The sequence below is a fragment of the Nerophis ophidion genome, linkage group LG14 (assembly GCF_033978795.1).
Source record: "Nerophis ophidion isolate RoL-2023_Sa linkage group LG14, RoL_Noph_v1.0, whole genome shotgun sequence".
Classification (NCBI taxonomy): domain Eukaryota; kingdom Metazoa; phylum Chordata; class Actinopteri; order Syngnathiformes; family Syngnathidae; genus Nerophis; species Nerophis ophidion.
Genome location: NC_084624.1, coordinates 39,801,015 through 39,817,219, shown reverse-complemented (window position 1 = coordinate 39,817,219; position 16,205 = coordinate 39,801,015). Strand labels below are relative to the sequence as shown.

Below are 16,205 nucleotides of genomic sequence, written 5' to 3'. Positions count from 1 at the left end.
TTCCAGTGCAGCATGTTTCATTATATTCTGGTACAGCAAAAAACGCATGTTCCCCGGGGTCACATGTGCCCCCCTTGGCATCGCACCACCCACCCCCCACTATTTGAGAAGGACAGGTTGGGGTAAGTTAGCTCTGTTTTGAAATGAATACATATGACGTTTGACCAACATGCAGTCATGTTCATTTGACACCCCTAGAGGGAGACTGTGTTACATCTGTGCACTGTTGCCAGTCCTAAAAACGAATCTCCTTCTGATGGCCTATTTTGTCTCAAATTTTAAGCACATTAAAAGCTTATTTTCGAGCCGCAACGTTATATGTGACTCAGCTCCTTCCTCTGAGACACACACACACACGAGACAAGGTTACCACAATGGCCTGCGATATTTCTATGATAGGTGTGTTAGCTTGGCACAACATGCACATTCCAAAGTAGGTCCAGATGGAAAAACACAGTATTTGGTTGAGTGCAGATTAACAGGGTTGAAATATGACACACTCATAAGGAGAAAGTCAAAAGGGTGGGGCAAGTGCAGGCCGTGTGCTTGATCACTAACGAAACAAGACACACATGCACATTCGCAGGCACACACACACATAGACACACAAGTGTAATTCGACAAACTCGTCAAACGAGGACGGCTACATTTCAAAGGGCGGGGTATCCAGGAAAGCAGTTTCTCTGGTGTATACAAACAGGAAGCAAGCAGGAAACACAGTAGCGAGCTTCACCGACATTCTTTATGCTTTTATGTCAGGTAAACTGACAAAGTCTAAAAGTGTCTGAAGCATCCTTCATGTCTCCTCACGCTCATCAATGTCGCTCTCCAGTTTTGCACTGGCACTTAAAGCTTCATGTCCTCTTCACACCAGATATGCTGAGTGCACATATAGTAACTAGTAAAAATCTGTTTGTGTTGGACTCAGTATGACTATTGCACCAGGACTGTTTGCCTACCTAATTATTTGGCTTTATAGCTGCCAGATTTTCACACACATGCACAAAGAGATACATTCAGTCTTGGGCGTCAATGGTGTGTTCAAGTGCACCTCGGCATCTCTTCTCTCTGTCTCTAATTTTGTAATTTTTTTCCACAAACTAATAGTCAGGCGAGAGCGGTACGGCACTTTGATTGCATGAAACAGCAGTACGTACTTGATCCCAGGGATGTCTAGCATGTTGGTCAGGCCAGTCCAGTTAATGTCCAGCAGCTGAAAAACAAAATGTGACACACAATTCTAAAATGTGACCTCTGTTGTATAGGATAGTGTACCTAATGAAGTGGCTGTCTGCAGGGAAACATTATGTAACTAATTATTGCTGCAGACACAGCTTCCATTAGGCTGCCATATAGCTAGCGTTATCTTCAGTGGATTAGTCATAATGACAGAAATTAGCATTCCAAAGATTAGCAACGAATGATGTTCATCAAGCAGGATGAGAGGATGTGGAAGATAAACAGGAAGTAGCGAGAGAGAGAACCGAATGATGGTCCGTGCACATTCTTGCATGTTAGCTAAGAGGACATGCTCCGTATGCCGTACAGTTTGTGAATGGCTTATTCAGAGGCATCAAGGTTAATGGTGCCTCCACGACACCGTGTTTGAAAGAGGATGCGTGTGTGTGTGTAAGTGTGTGTGTGTGTGTGTGTGTGTGTGTGTGTGCGTTAACATCACAGAAAAAGACAGTGAGTCTGCAGCTAGGAGATTACGCCTGTCTGCAAAGCTGGAAAAGGTCAGGAGAGAAGATGAACAGTGTCAAATGTATCCTAAAAATACTTTTACAAGTAAAAAAATAAATAAAAAGTGGAATTAAGGAGGAAACAGGTGTAACAAATAGTTGAAATGTTCATGCTGTAAAAAGGGTTACTGACCCTGACACAGGCTGTTTGTCTTCTTTAATAAAAATCTATCAGTGGTTTAGAAAATGAAAAATATCAAAATGGCCCCCACCTATTTGAATTTGAACTTAATCATGACTAAAAAAAGAAAAATTCTACCACGTGCAGTTAAAACAATTAATTAATTCCACAAAGAGGAATTTAGCTTCCCCACTACTATACAGAGAGGATGACGACACACTTCTGTCAGCAAGATACAAACAGGGTAAAGAACACTCACAAAGGAGTCAGAAGGGCGACAAAAAATGATACATATCATTTATTGTGGTCATCTTTTGGCAATGTAAATGTATTACCATGAATTGATTAACGTGGACCCCGACTTAAACAAGCTGAAAAACGTATTCGGGTGTTACCATTTAGTGGTCAATTGTATGGAATATGTACTGAACTGTGCAATTTACTAATAAAAGTATCAATCAATCAATCAATCAATCAAAACAAGCGGCTGTCAGCTCTGACTATCCTCAAGACATTTCAAAGACGTGTGTTTTTTCAGAGAAAGTCATGTCTTCCTTCCGAGCCTTTATCAGCGCAGCCAACCAACTGACGTGAAAGAGCAACTATTTGCAGTATGTGAACCTAACGACACATACTGGCGCAACAACAAAAAAACCATACCATCATTGTAAAATCTGTCTAAATATAGTCCTAGCTGCTCCTCCACTTAATGAGTACATTAAACACAGGTCTTTACTTAAGAGTCACATCTAGGGGTGACTGTGACATAACAGTGATAAAAAACAACTTTTGGACAAAATAGCTTGACAAAGTAACTTTTGGAATGACTTGCCACCCTGTATCAGAGATTCCAACAGCTTTGCTACCTTTAAATGTCACTTACAGGAGTGGTGCATGTCCAATCAAATGTGTAATCACAATCACAGCCAAGTGAAGACGACAGCAAATATAGGTCATTTAAAATTATGCATCTTAGCACTTCAGTCATTTTAATAAATAATATTATGTTTTATTGTGTGTGTTTTGTAATTAGAGGACCATGTGCAATACAATTTAGCAATTTTATTTTACATTGTTATGTAATTTTTCCACTTTTCCGTCAGCCTTATGCATTTTAATTACAATGGTCATTTTATTCCAGATTGGTCTAAAGCCGAGGTAATGCAAGCTAGTGTTGTATGGCTTTCCACTGAATTGTTACGTATATTTGAGTCTACATATTGTTGTTTTGTTTATAACGTTTGATGCTGATGTTTAGTTTTTTGGGTTTTTATTAGACTTTATTGTACGTACCATCAACCTGATCGAAATTAGCCTCTGGTTTTACAATCTGGCAGATTTAAATTGTCATGTTCATTAATGTGCATTTTCCCAAAAAACAAATAAAAGGTACATAATAATAAATAAATAAATAAACAAGAGCAAAATGGAAAGAAAGACATTGATTTTAAATTGTAGTGTCGCAGGTGGAACCAAGGACCAGTACTGGTATGTTTCAGGCACTTATCCAAGAAAGCCGCACGAAACATTCCTTAAGGAACACATAGAACCAACCTCTCCATTAGAAGGGTGTAACGAGATGCCGACATTGTCGATCATTGCTCGTGTTTTTACGGACAGAAACAAACGTAAAAACATTGACAGTATGAGAACATTTCATTCTAAACACTTCAAAGCAGACCTTGCTTTTCATGGCAGTGTGATGTGGGAGCATTTTAAGCGAAGCCATTTCAAACATCTGGAGGATGCTGTCTGCGACTCTCCTCAGTAACATAGACAGCTTAGAGAAAAAAAGATCATTAAAGCCCGCCAGCTAGTTTGTCTATATACACTGTTGGCGTTAACGCACTTTCTGTGTCTGTTTACGCATTGAAATCAGAAAAGATGAGCAATTCCGTAAATCCGCGCGTCCCCGGGATGCACATTTTTTTTTACCGACCACGCCTTCTCTGGGTCAAAACTCCAGTTTGCTTGTTTTTTATTTTTATTGATTATCGCTTCACGCCGGTGTTTTGTTTTGTTTATATTTGCGGGTTCAAATTACCGTCTCCGTTTATTGGGTTTTTATTGGTTGTCCTTAAAGTAATGAACTTTCCAGTACAATTTCTTAAATTTTGATTCGCTGAAAGTTTTATCAATGACAAATACCACCTCAGTTTGCACTCGGACAACTTTACCCCAAAGGGCGGTAGGAAAAGAAAGACTTCATGGTAAACACTAAGGTGACTGTTAAATCAATATTTTTAACTTGATCCTGTGCCATGTCTCCAGTAAATAAATTGTTTTAGTCTTTGTGAGTCCATGGAAACTTCACTTTTATCTCCCGCTGGATTGACATTGTTTAAGGATGGAGACAGGCTAGCTGTTAGCTTCAAGCTAACCAGCACCCGACCAGATTCCTTCATCCCAAAAACATACTTTGCAAGTCAACAAAACGTGGCTGACAAGTCAGGAAGTGTCGCTCACATCGCTGACAGTGACGTCATCACCTTCATTGTTTACTGAAGCAGAGATGCTGACTGTGCGTTACGATAAACGTGCATGCGTCGCCAGGCTTATCAGATTTGATTTTTTTATTCTCTATACCAGGGGTGTCAAAAGTGTGGCCTGGAGGCCATTTGCGGCCTGTAACTAATGTTTTTAAGGCCCACTGCACATTCTAAAAATACTATTACAGTTAAAGTACAAATGATTGTCACACACACACTAGGTGTGGTGAAATTTGTCCTCTGCATTTGACCCCCTGTGAAGTGAGGGGAGCAGCGGGCAGCAGTGGTGGCTGCGCCCGGGAATCATTTTTGGTGATCTAACCCCAATTCCAACCCTTGATGCTGAGTGCCAAGCAGGGAGGTAATGGGTCCCATTTTTATATTCTTTGGTATGACTCTGCCGGGGTTTGAACTCACAACCTATCGATCTCAGGGCGGAAACTCTAACACTAGGCCAGTGGTTCTCAAATGGGGGTACCCTTACCCCTGTGTGTACTTGAAGGTATGCAGAGGGGTACGTGAGATTTTTTTTAAATATTCTAAAAATAGCAACAATGCAAAAATCCTTTATAAATATATGTATTGAAAAATACTTCCACAAAATATGAATGTAAGTTCATAAACTGTGAAAAGAACTGCAACAATGCCATATTCTGTGTTGACAGATAGATTTTTTTCATAAATATTGATGTTAAAGATGTATTTTTTTGTGAAGAAATGTTTAGAATTAAGTTCATGAATCCAGATGGATCTCTATTACAATCCCCAAAGAGGGCACTTTAAGTTGATGATTACTTCTATGTGTAGAAATTTTAATTTATAATTGAATCACTTGTTTATTTTTCAACAAGTTTTTAGTTATTCTTTCCAAATAGTTCAAGAAAGGCTACTACAAATGAGCAATATTTTGCACTATTATACAATTTAATAAATCAGAAACTGATGACATACTGCTGTATTTTACTGCTTTATCTCTTTTTTTCAACCAAAAATGTTTAGCTCTGATTAGGGGGTACTTGAATTAAAAAACTGTTCACAGGGGGTACATCACTGAAAAAAGGTTGAGAACCACTGCACTAGGCCATTGAGTAGGTAAAATAAACAAAAACTTACAAAAGTGGAATAAAAAAGCTTACAGGGAGAAATGTAATTTAGAAAAAGGTGCAATATTGACTAATAAAACAATCTGGTTTTTTTTCTTTAAAATTGTCATTGCTTGAAACAAAATCAATGTTTTTATGAATTATTAGAATTGACGGATAGATCTGAAGTTGATGTAGACTCTGGAGATTTAAGCATTAAATGAATAATGTATGTATGCCCTTGCACATGATTATCATAATTTCATGACCGAAGCAAAATACTTTTTACACTTTTATACTGAAATACATACACCTACAACTTATTAGAAAAAAATACAGGCAGCAGTAAAGTTTGGATCCATGAAGGAAAGAAGAAAGTAAATTAATGTTTATCACTGAATAAATGTACATATGCATTAACATTTTTTTTCTGTTGTATTATTTTTTTAATGAATTAAGTAACGTTTATGATAACCTTTTTCCAAAACACAACATAGAATGTGAGCTATAACAGGATAATAAATACATTTATCATTTGTTTTCAAAACGGTTACCAAAAAGTGGGACCCCAAAAATTTACTGTGGGACCCCATTTTTATGACTTGATGGGGTCCCTGGGACCCCATTTTGAAAATTCCTGGCGCCAACACTGTATACGTGCATCTTTCTAAACACATCATCATCACCAGAAAATGTGTTTTGATGGATAGCTTTAGTGCTGTTTTGTTTGTCTTTAGTGCTGCTATCTTGACTGTCCTCTATTTACATACAAAATTATATTTTGTTTTTTATCGAAACTTTGCCTGTCCTTTTAGTTTAATAAGAGTTATTTGTGTAACAGTCTAATAAGCAGCACAATTACAGTATAAATAAATACATCTGTATTAGTAGTGTTTTTTTATTGTTAGTTGGCACATACCTAAAAATATCTCAATCCGAATTTAAAATCCGAAGACTGAATTAGAGCCACTGAATAGGTGTGTACTTCATAATGCGATTAGTCGACAAATTGTTAAGATGGACGAATTGACTATAAAAATAGTTGTTGGTTGGATGCTGAGTTCTGACTATTCAGTCACCCTGAACCTTTCAAACGCACGCTGATCAGCTAACTTGCTAATGATAATGCTAGCATGCGGCACACGAAAATGCCTTGTCACATAAATGTTGTGATTATTGTGTCTGTGACTTAACAATCTGAAATCAGTATCATTTTAAACGCAACAGCTTTGAGAGAACACAGTACTGTGTGGCGATTATCAAAAGAGAGCACAGTCTACCAACTGCACACTTGGCCAATAAAGCTGATTCTGACTCTGAATAGTCCAAGTGTTGATATATATTTAGCTAGCTATGCGTGTTCTAGCTTGTGACTGACTTCCTGTTCAAACTTGAGCTTTGCGTTCAAGTCCCAACTTAACAATTTCATATGCTGGTGTGCAATTTTCAGATCTTCAATTGCTCACGCTGGGTAACAATATCGAGGCCGACATCTGGAGGAAGCTCAGGAAGGGAGACGGCAGTCGGGGTAGAAGAAATGTGCTGCCTGCCAAGAGAGACTCGCCTTGCACGAGAAAGAAAAGAAGAAGAAAATATGGACTTCCTGTGTTGTTACTCACCGGCTTCTTGAGGAAAAAGACAGACAGCGCACCGATGAGAGGCATGTCACCCAGGAGAGGCTCCATCACCACTCTCATCACTCCATGCAGCTACACAATAAGCAAGAAAACAACTCAGTTATTTACAAGCTTTTCTTTTATTTAATCACTTTTTTCCCACAAACAAAATAAAGACTCAAAACTGAATGCTAAGTATTTGTACACAAAGCAAGTTACTGGAATCACCGACGAGATAATCTGCTTGCTTTGTGCACACTCAGATGTGTCCCGCGCGTCACAACCAGAGCAAATAGCATGACAGTAAAACCGCCTACCCGCTAGCACGTCAGCCCTCTGTTACGTCGCATCAGCACAGACAACGCAGCATCAGATTTGTCGGGGTGCAGTGCCACGCGGAGCACGACAGCTTGTAGCCAATGAAAGTGTTTGTCCGACTGAAACAAACTTTCTTTACACTAATCTCTGAACAGCAAACAGCGGCTGCAGCCTGGCTCGATAACGACTCTTTTATCAGGCCTGTGTCAACATCGCAGAGGTCGGGGGCCATTGCGTTTGTAATAAAGACTGAAATGCTTTTAAATCCTTTGTGGGCCAAGAGTAACATGACATAGGGCCTGATCACCTAAGATCCAAACAGCACACGCTAAACAGTGTGTGCCAACTACTGTATAAAACTGTGTACTATTAGTGGGCATGTTGCGTGTGATCTATTAAGACTGCATGTACAATTGAAAATGGTGCACACCACCTTATTTAAATAAAGTTTTTGTATTTACTACAGTCCGCTCCCTGTACGATCAGTGTCAGAGCTTGGTCCATATTACCGGCAGTAAGTCGGACACTTTTCCAGTGAGGGTTGGACTCCGCCAAGGCTGTCCTTTGTCACCGATTCTGTTCAGAACTTTTATGGACAGAAATTCTAGGCGCAGTCAAGGCGTTGATGGGTTCCGGTTTAGTGGCCGCGGGATTAGGTCTCTGCTTTTTGCAGATGATGTGGTCCTGATGGCTTCATCTGGCCGGGATCTTCAGCTCTCACTGGATCGGTTCGCAGCCAAATGAGAATCAGCACCTCCAAGTCAGAGTCCATGGTTCTCGCCCGGAAAAGGGTGGAGTGCCATCTCCGGGTTGGGGAGGAGACCCTGCCCCAAGTGGAGGAGTTCAAGTACCTAGGAGTCTTGTTCACAAGTGGGGGAAGAGTGGATTGTGAGATCGACAGGCAGATCGGTGCGGCGTCTTCAGTAATGCGGACGTTGTATCGATCCGTTGTGGTGAAGCTGAGCCGGAAGGCAAAGCTCTCAATTTACCGGTCAATCTACGTTCCCATCCTCACCTATGGTCATGAGCTTTGGGTCATGACCGAAAGGATAAGATCACGGGTACAAGCGGCCGAAATGAGTTTCCTCCGCCGGGTGGCGGGGCTCTCCCTTAGAGATAGGGTGAGAAGCTCTGCCATCCCGGAGGAGCTCAACGAAAAGCCGCTGCTCCTTCACATCAAGAGGAGCCAGATGAGGTGGTCGGGCATCTGGTCAGGATGCCACCCGAACGCCTCCCTAGGGATGTGTTTAGGGCACGTCCAGCTGGTAGGAGGCCACGGGGAAGACCCAGGACACGTTGGGAAGACTATGTCTCCCGGCTGGCCTGGGAACACCTCGGGATCCCCCGGGAAGAGCTAGACGAAGTGGCTGGAGATAGGGAAGTCTGGGCTTCCCTGCTTAGGCTGCTGCGCCCGCGACCCGACCTCGGATAAGCGGAAGATGATGGATGGATGGATGGATGTTATCATTTTCCTACATGTGGCGCTTTGCTATGTTTTGAAACATGCAGAAGAGATCTACTACTTTTTTCTGGACATTTTAGATGCAGTCCTGCAGTGCATTGACAATGTAACCACTTTTTTTAGCGCACTCAAGGTGTGAGTTTGACACTAATTGCAAGCATGCGCTCCAGACGCAAGAAAATGCATATTCCCAGAAGATTTTATTATATACAGTGTACAGTGGAACTTCTAATTACAAAACCCTCTATTTCTCATAGTACTATCGGTCGCCCATAGTCGGTCATTTTCACATTTAACAGGCGGAAGGGTATTGGCTGCTTCGCAAAAGCTGTCACAGGGACTCTTCAAAGTAAAACTAAATGCTTATGCTATTAAGAGCCCAATAACAAGTACAGTCATCCCTCTCTACATAGTGCTTGACATATCGGGGCTTCACTCCATCACAACCCAAATTAAGTGTTTAATTAAGTATTATTTTTTATTTGTTTTATTTTATATTATGATGTTTTGGAGATCCATCTATCTTCTTCTGCTTATCCAAAGTCGAGTCGCGGGGGAGCAGCCTAAGCAGAGAAGACCAGACTTACCTCTCCTTAGCCACTTTGTACAGCTCCTCCCCCGAGGCATTCCCAGGCCAGCTGGGAGACATAGTCTCCCCAATGTTTCCTGGGCCTTCCCGCATGTCCTCTTACTGTGTCCTAAACACCTCCCAAGGGAGGCATCCTAACCAGATGCACATACCACCTCATCTGAGTCCTCTCAATGTGGAGGAGCAGCGACTTTACTCTGAGCTCTTCTTCAATGACAGACCTTCTCACCCTATCGCTAAGGGAGAGCCCTGCCACCCGACGGAGGAAACTCATTTTAGCCGCTTGTACCCGTGATATTGTCCTTTCGGTCATACCTCAAAGCACATGACCATAGGTGAGAATGGAAATGCAGATCGACCGAAAAATGCAAAGCTTTGCCTTCCGGCTCATCTCCTTGTTTTGGCTATCGATAAAGATATTGACCAAGTGGTCAATATTGACCAAGTGGTCAATTTTTCTCTGCATTCGACCCATCACCCTTGATCACCCCCTGGGAGGTGAGGGGAGCAGTGGACAGCAGCGGTGGCCGTGCCCGGGAATCATTTTTGGTGATTTAACCCCCAATTCCAATCCTTGATGCTGAGTGCCAAGCAGGGAGGTAATTGGTCCCATGTTTATAGTCTTTGGTATGACTCGGCCGGGGTTTGAACTCACAATCTACCGATCTCAGGGCGGACACTCTAAACACTAGGCCACTGAGTAGGTTTAAGGGTTATGGGTTAACACTGCTAATAACAATAGGTGGCTATCTTGGTGTTACTGTATCTTAGGGCTGGTTGATATGGCCTTTTATTAATGTCTCAATATTTTTAAGCCATACCACGATACACGATATATATCTCGATATTTTGCCTGAGCCTTGAATGAACACTTGATGCATATAATCACACCAGTATGATGATTCAATGTGTCTACATTAAAATATTGTTGTTCATATTGCATTAATATATGCTCATTTTAAACTTTCATGCAGAGAGGGAAACCACAAGTAAGTCAGTTTACCAAAACTGTATTTATTAAACAGTTATTAAGCAGTGGCACAAACATTAACGTCATTTCAAAACAGAAAGTGCAAGATTGTCAGAGACATTTTAGAACAGGCTATTAGTGCACTTCTGTGCATGATGTCACTAAGATGACATATCAAAACAACACTAAATTAAAGTGCAATTTTGGACACAATGCAACTACAATAGTTTAAAACAAATAAAGTGCACTTTTGTGCATGATGTCACACAAGATATTTCAATAACTGTCAAATAAACATCAGCTGCATAACAGGAAATCAAATGGTGTATGTCCTTTGCTTTGTGGTAGGTTACTACGGACGTTATTAAATTCTGTTGTTGACTATTTTTTTCATACAATCTGGAAATGGTTGCTTCTGCATTTTGTGGGTGTGGCACCAAACAGAGATGTTGAAATGCTGTTTGAAGCACTCTTCATTCTCTAGCGGGGGACTTTTCAAATGATGCTACAAATTAGCAGTTGGTGCTACTTTAACGCTCTTACCGCACACTTGTTCGACATCTACCCGCTTGAAGCCAAACCACCGCCAGACGATGGATCCTGTACTGTTATTCTTAGGAATTAATTCTTCCTTCATTTGTTACCAGATTGGCACATTCTCTCGTATTACCACTCGCACCACAGCTAATGTTACCCATGCTGCTACCTCTCATTAGAGGGCGAATGACGCGACAGTATGTGACGTATGTAAGATGTATGTCCGCTTGTCTATGAGAAGCAGAGACAGGAAAGAGAGGGAAGAGCCTGCAGTGTAATGCCTGCAGCTAAAAGTAACTGTGTGAGAACGTACACTCGAATATCACGATATAGTCATTTTCTATATCGCACAGAGAAAAACACACAATATATCGAGTATATCGATATATCACCCAGCCCTACTGTATCTTCACCGTGACGATGAAGTTAACTAACTTTTGGCAGAAAACCTTTTTAATGCACTCCATTTTCGACTCTTGTGTCACAATTAACACATGTCCACATTAGTGAGCTTTGGACGTGAGCATTGTCAAAAGACTTGCACCAGACTTGGTGTAAGTTGGAGCGCCGTTACTGCTAACAAGAAAGCTATCAGCTATTAACAATGCTAAGTGGCGATAAACTCGTCAAGATGTACTTCATCTTCGACATCAATAACACAGATTCGACGGGATCAATGTGCAATGACAATGCAGACACGCGATGTTTACAACACAGTATGCTAACAACACAGCTAATGATCATAGCAGCGACTGTCAAATTTACCAGGTTTTGGTACAACAACACACACCCATGGTTTTAGCACATGGAAGCCCAGTTCTAACTTAGAGGAATTACCCAAGTTCTGACAAAGTATTTCCGGATAGTGGCCGTGTTGTAGTGGTCGGCTGATAGCCATAGCAATGATGTTTGTAAGATCCTCCGGGCTACCGGCGAGTACTGTAATTTACAGTAGAACACACTCAAGACTACTACACTGGTTGTGATGAATGTAAAGGCAACTATGAGTGTTATATCATGATTAGAGGGCTCTAATAATGTTCAAAATATTTGATTTTGTAATAATATTTGTACTTTGCAGAAATTAGTTTACAATGGTCAGGACTGGAACCAATTGGCTGTCATAAAACGACGGATGACTCTATAGCACAGGGGTGGCCATTACGTCGATCGCGATCGACTGGTCGATCTCGGAGGGTGTGTCAGGCGATCTCAACCCAGGCATTAAAAAATAGACATAAAAATGAGCAATCATCAATCATACCAAGACTTCACTTTCGTCAGTTGTTTGACATTCTCGGCACCCGAGAATCTTGTGAGATGACGCTGGCTGCTGCGAGCTCATATTTAAGAAAAAAATCACTAACAGGGCAAACGCAGAGAAACACATTTTATTTCTAGAGACTCCGTACCTACTGTCAAAACTCTAAAGACCGACTGCACAGTTCCTGTCTTCACCATAAAAGACCTGTTTCATCCTGCCTTTGCCAACAAAATAAGAGTCTCAGAAAGCTAGCGTGCACAAGCTAGCAAGCTACGGAGTTTGCTGCCAATGTATTTCTCCCCCGCCCTCAACGACCGCTTTCTCACTTGCTTGCCCACCCGCACAGTCACTGATGTCACTCACCTGCTGCCAGACATTAAAGGGTCACACACATATGCTACTCTCATAACAAAGTGTTTAAAAACGAGTATGCAAGTTGGACAAATGAGATGCCAAATCCAACCACTTTCATGTGGTATTGGACAGAAAGGAGGACTTTTTTTTTCCTCCATTTGAAAATGCGGACGTTATCAGCACCACTGTCTAATTCCAATTAATGCAAGTCATCAGAATCAAATACACCAACTTATATTCTTGTCTTCATGAAAGAAAGGAATCTATGTGTGTTAAACATGCTTGTATTATCATTAAACACCATTAACTTGTTAACAAAAATGTATCTTTCATAAATAAATAAATATAAATTATAAATAGGAATGAGGTAGATCTCGACTTGGTCAATTGAAAAGTAGCTCGCCTGCAGAAAAAGTGTGAGCGCCCCTGCTATAGCAGAACTTGTGGATGGAATAACATGTGACAACACATCATTTTGCTGCCATTACAACACACACCCGCAAGCGCACACATACACGCGCACACACTGTTACCTGGATGCTCTTGATTCCAGCTCTGCAGTAGAACTTCTTAATGTCCACGTCGATCTCTGTGTTCCCCACAAAACTGCAAAGACACCGCCGCTGATTGAAATAGACATACAACACGAACAGCGTAGACAACAGGGCCAGTGTGATATGGGAAAGGCTACGGAGCTGTAGAAGATGGCGCAGCGTACCTTATCTGCAGGTCCATGATGACCTGCCTCTTGTCCACATTCTCCGTGTAAACCTTTACACCGTTGACTCTCAGAGGCTGCAATGCCATTAAGTAGACAACATTAGGACGCTCGAATAACAAGTTCAGTTCAAAGCAAAACTTCAAACCCTGTTTCCATCTGAGTTCGGAAATTGTGTTACATGTAAATATAAACAGAATACAATGATTTGAATATCCTTTTCAACCCATATTCAATTGAATGCACTACAAAGACAAAATATTTGATGTTCAAACTCAAACTTTTTTTTTTTTGCAAATAATAATTAACTTAGAATTTCATGGCTGCAACATGTTCAAAAGTAGCTGGGAAAAGGGCATGTTCACCACTGTGTTACATCACCTTTACTTTTAACAACACTCAATAAACCTTTGGGAATTAAGGAGACACATTTTTGAAGCTTTTCGGGTGCAATTCTTTCCCATTTTAGTTTTACGTACAGCCTAAGTTGTTCAACAGTCCGGGGTCTCCGTTGTGGTATTTTAGGCTTCATAATGCGCCACACATTTTCAATAGGAGACAGGTCTGGACTACAGGCAAGCCAGTGTAGTACCCGCACTCTTTCACGATGAAGCCACGCTGTTGTAACACATGGCTTGGCATTGTCATGCTGAAATAAGCAAGGGCGTCCATGATAACGTTGCTTGAATGGCAGCATATGTTGCTCCAAAACCTGTATGGACCATTAAGCATTAATGGTGCCTTCACAGATGTGTAAGTTACCATGCTTTGGGCACTAGTGCACCCCCCTATCATCACCGATGCTGGCTTTTTTTAAACTTTGCACCTAGAACAGTCCTGATGGTTTTTTTCCTCTTTGGTCCGGAGAACACGACGTTCACCGTTTCCAAAAAACAATTTGAAATGTGGACTCGTCAGACCACAGAACATTTTTCCACTTTGCATCAGTCCCTCTTAGATGAGCTCGGGCCCAGCAAAGCCGGCGGCGTTTCTGGGTGTCGTTGATAAATGGCTTTGGCTTTGCATAGTAGAGCTTTAATTTGCACTTACAGATGTAGCGACAAACTGTAGTCACTGACAGTGGTTTTCTGAAGTGTTCCTGAGCCCATGTGGTGATATTCTTTACACACTGATGTCGCTTTTTGATGCAGTACCGCCTGAGGGAACGAAGGTCTGTTATATCATTGCTTACGTGCAGTGATTTCTCCAGATTCTCTGAACCTTTTGATGATATTACCGACCATGGATGGTGAAATTCCTAAATTTCTTGCAATAGACCAATGAGAAATGTTGTTCTTAAACTGTTTGACAATTTGCTCACGCATTTCTTGACAAAGTGGTGACCGTTTCCCAATCCTTTGTGAATGACTGAGAATTTCACGGAAGCTGCTTTTATACCCAATCATGGCACCCACCTGTTCCCAATTAGCCTGCACACCTGTGGGATGTTCCAAATAAGTGTTTGATGAGAATTCCTCAACTTTATCAGTATTTATTGCCACCTTTCCCAACTTCTTTGTCACATGTTGCTGGCATCAAATTCTAAAGTTAATGATTATGTTGTCTTTGTAGCATATTCAACTGAATATGGGTTGGAAATTATTTGCATATCATTGTATTCCGTTTATATTTACATCTAACACAATTTCCCAACTCATATGGAAACGGGGTTTGTAGAAGAAGATGATTAAAGTAACAAAGAGGCAAACAGGACGTAATCGTGTGACAGGTCACCTTATCGCCCATGTCAATCTTGGAAAAGCAGAAGGTGCTGAGGTGAGGGTTGGCGCCTTTCACAGCTGGCTCGATGGTGTCTCGGAACAACTTATCCACAAACTGACAGATGAACGGCCACATCTGCTTCACCGTCTATCAGAAGACACATTTCATCATGACTCACGCCATGTCCACCATTTTTCTGTTCTTGCGTGTGAGTGTGTGCGTGTGTTAGCTTTAACTTGCTAGCATTTGCTCAAACAAACAAGAAAAAAAAAGTCCCAGGATGAAGAAAAACACAAGTGATAAGCAATCCAACAAAGCTGCTGATCTGTTTTCCATGGAAGTCCACTGCTCCTCATTTTATTCCTCTTCTGGGTCAGGAAAAGTCTCCTTCCCTCCTGGGTGCTGGTATCACTCGTGCAGCAGCGCTCCAGATTCTGATCTTATTTATAAAACCTGCGTGTGTGTGTGTGTACCTTATTCAGCCACTCCACTCTTTCCACATCTGGATAATGGACCTGATTTAGGACACACAGAGGCAAATAGAGGATCAAAGTTAATTAGAACTCCAGCATCACCATACAGTAAGCGTCTTCACTTGACAGCAAGGTTTACATTCTATGCTAATAATTAAAGGTCTAACAATACGCCATTGACACGGTTTAATTTATTTTGAGTCGAGGAAGGGAACAGGAAACTGCTGGCAGCTAATTGTCCAATAAAAAAGCGTACATAAAACTTGAAGGATGTGTGGGCCACTTTGATACATGTTGTGTATTAAAGACGTAAAAGAAATCCATCTTTCCATTTTCTTATGTTTAGTCGGGTTTGGGTCCTGGAGGCAGCAGTCTCTGTAAGGAAGCCCAGATTTCGAAATCTCTGGTTATAGGGGCTGTTGCTATTAGTTATTTTAGTAATAGAGTAATGTATTGATTATATTGTTCTATTAATCTGATAAAACACACAATATAGCCTAAATGAGTTGTCTGCTTGCCATAGCCTCTATTCTGTTTCTAATAAATGCACATAATCAACATTGGAATTGCAATTTTAACATGTGTACATCACATAATAAAAATAATAAATTAAACATTTCTGCCGTTTGCCGCCACACAAATCCTGGCACCCACAGACAACTGCTCTCAAGTGGAGCAGCCGTGTGGGAAGCATGTCCACACATTCAAAGTTCCAGGCACTCCATGGAGTCTGGATTTGATCAATTAA

General features: G+C 41.2%; 1 protein-coding gene across 2 annotated transcripts in view; it reads right to left on the bottom strand.

Annotated features, from left to right (window-relative positions):
- The window catches only part of LOC133568676 (extended synaptotagmin-2-like), a 50,034-nt gene that overhangs the window by 19,399 nt on the left and 14,430 nt on the right, over window positions 1–16,205 (bottom strand). For both annotated transcript variants that reach the window (XM_061920761.1, XM_061920762.1), the window contains exons 3-8: window positions 15,458–15,499; window positions 14,997–15,131; window positions 13,263–13,339; window positions 13,078–13,150; window positions 7,054–7,143; window positions 1,158–1,213 (exon numbers count right to left, since the gene is read on the bottom strand). In XM_061920761.1, coding sequence (XP_061776745.1) covers window positions 1,158–1,213; window positions 7,054–7,143; window positions 13,078–13,150; window positions 13,263–13,339; window positions 14,997–15,131; window positions 15,458–15,499 — 473 coding nt within the window. The remainder of the gene's footprint in view (window positions 1–1,157; window positions 1,214–7,053; window positions 7,144–13,077; window positions 13,151–13,262; window positions 13,340–14,996; window positions 15,132–15,457; window positions 15,500–16,205) is intronic.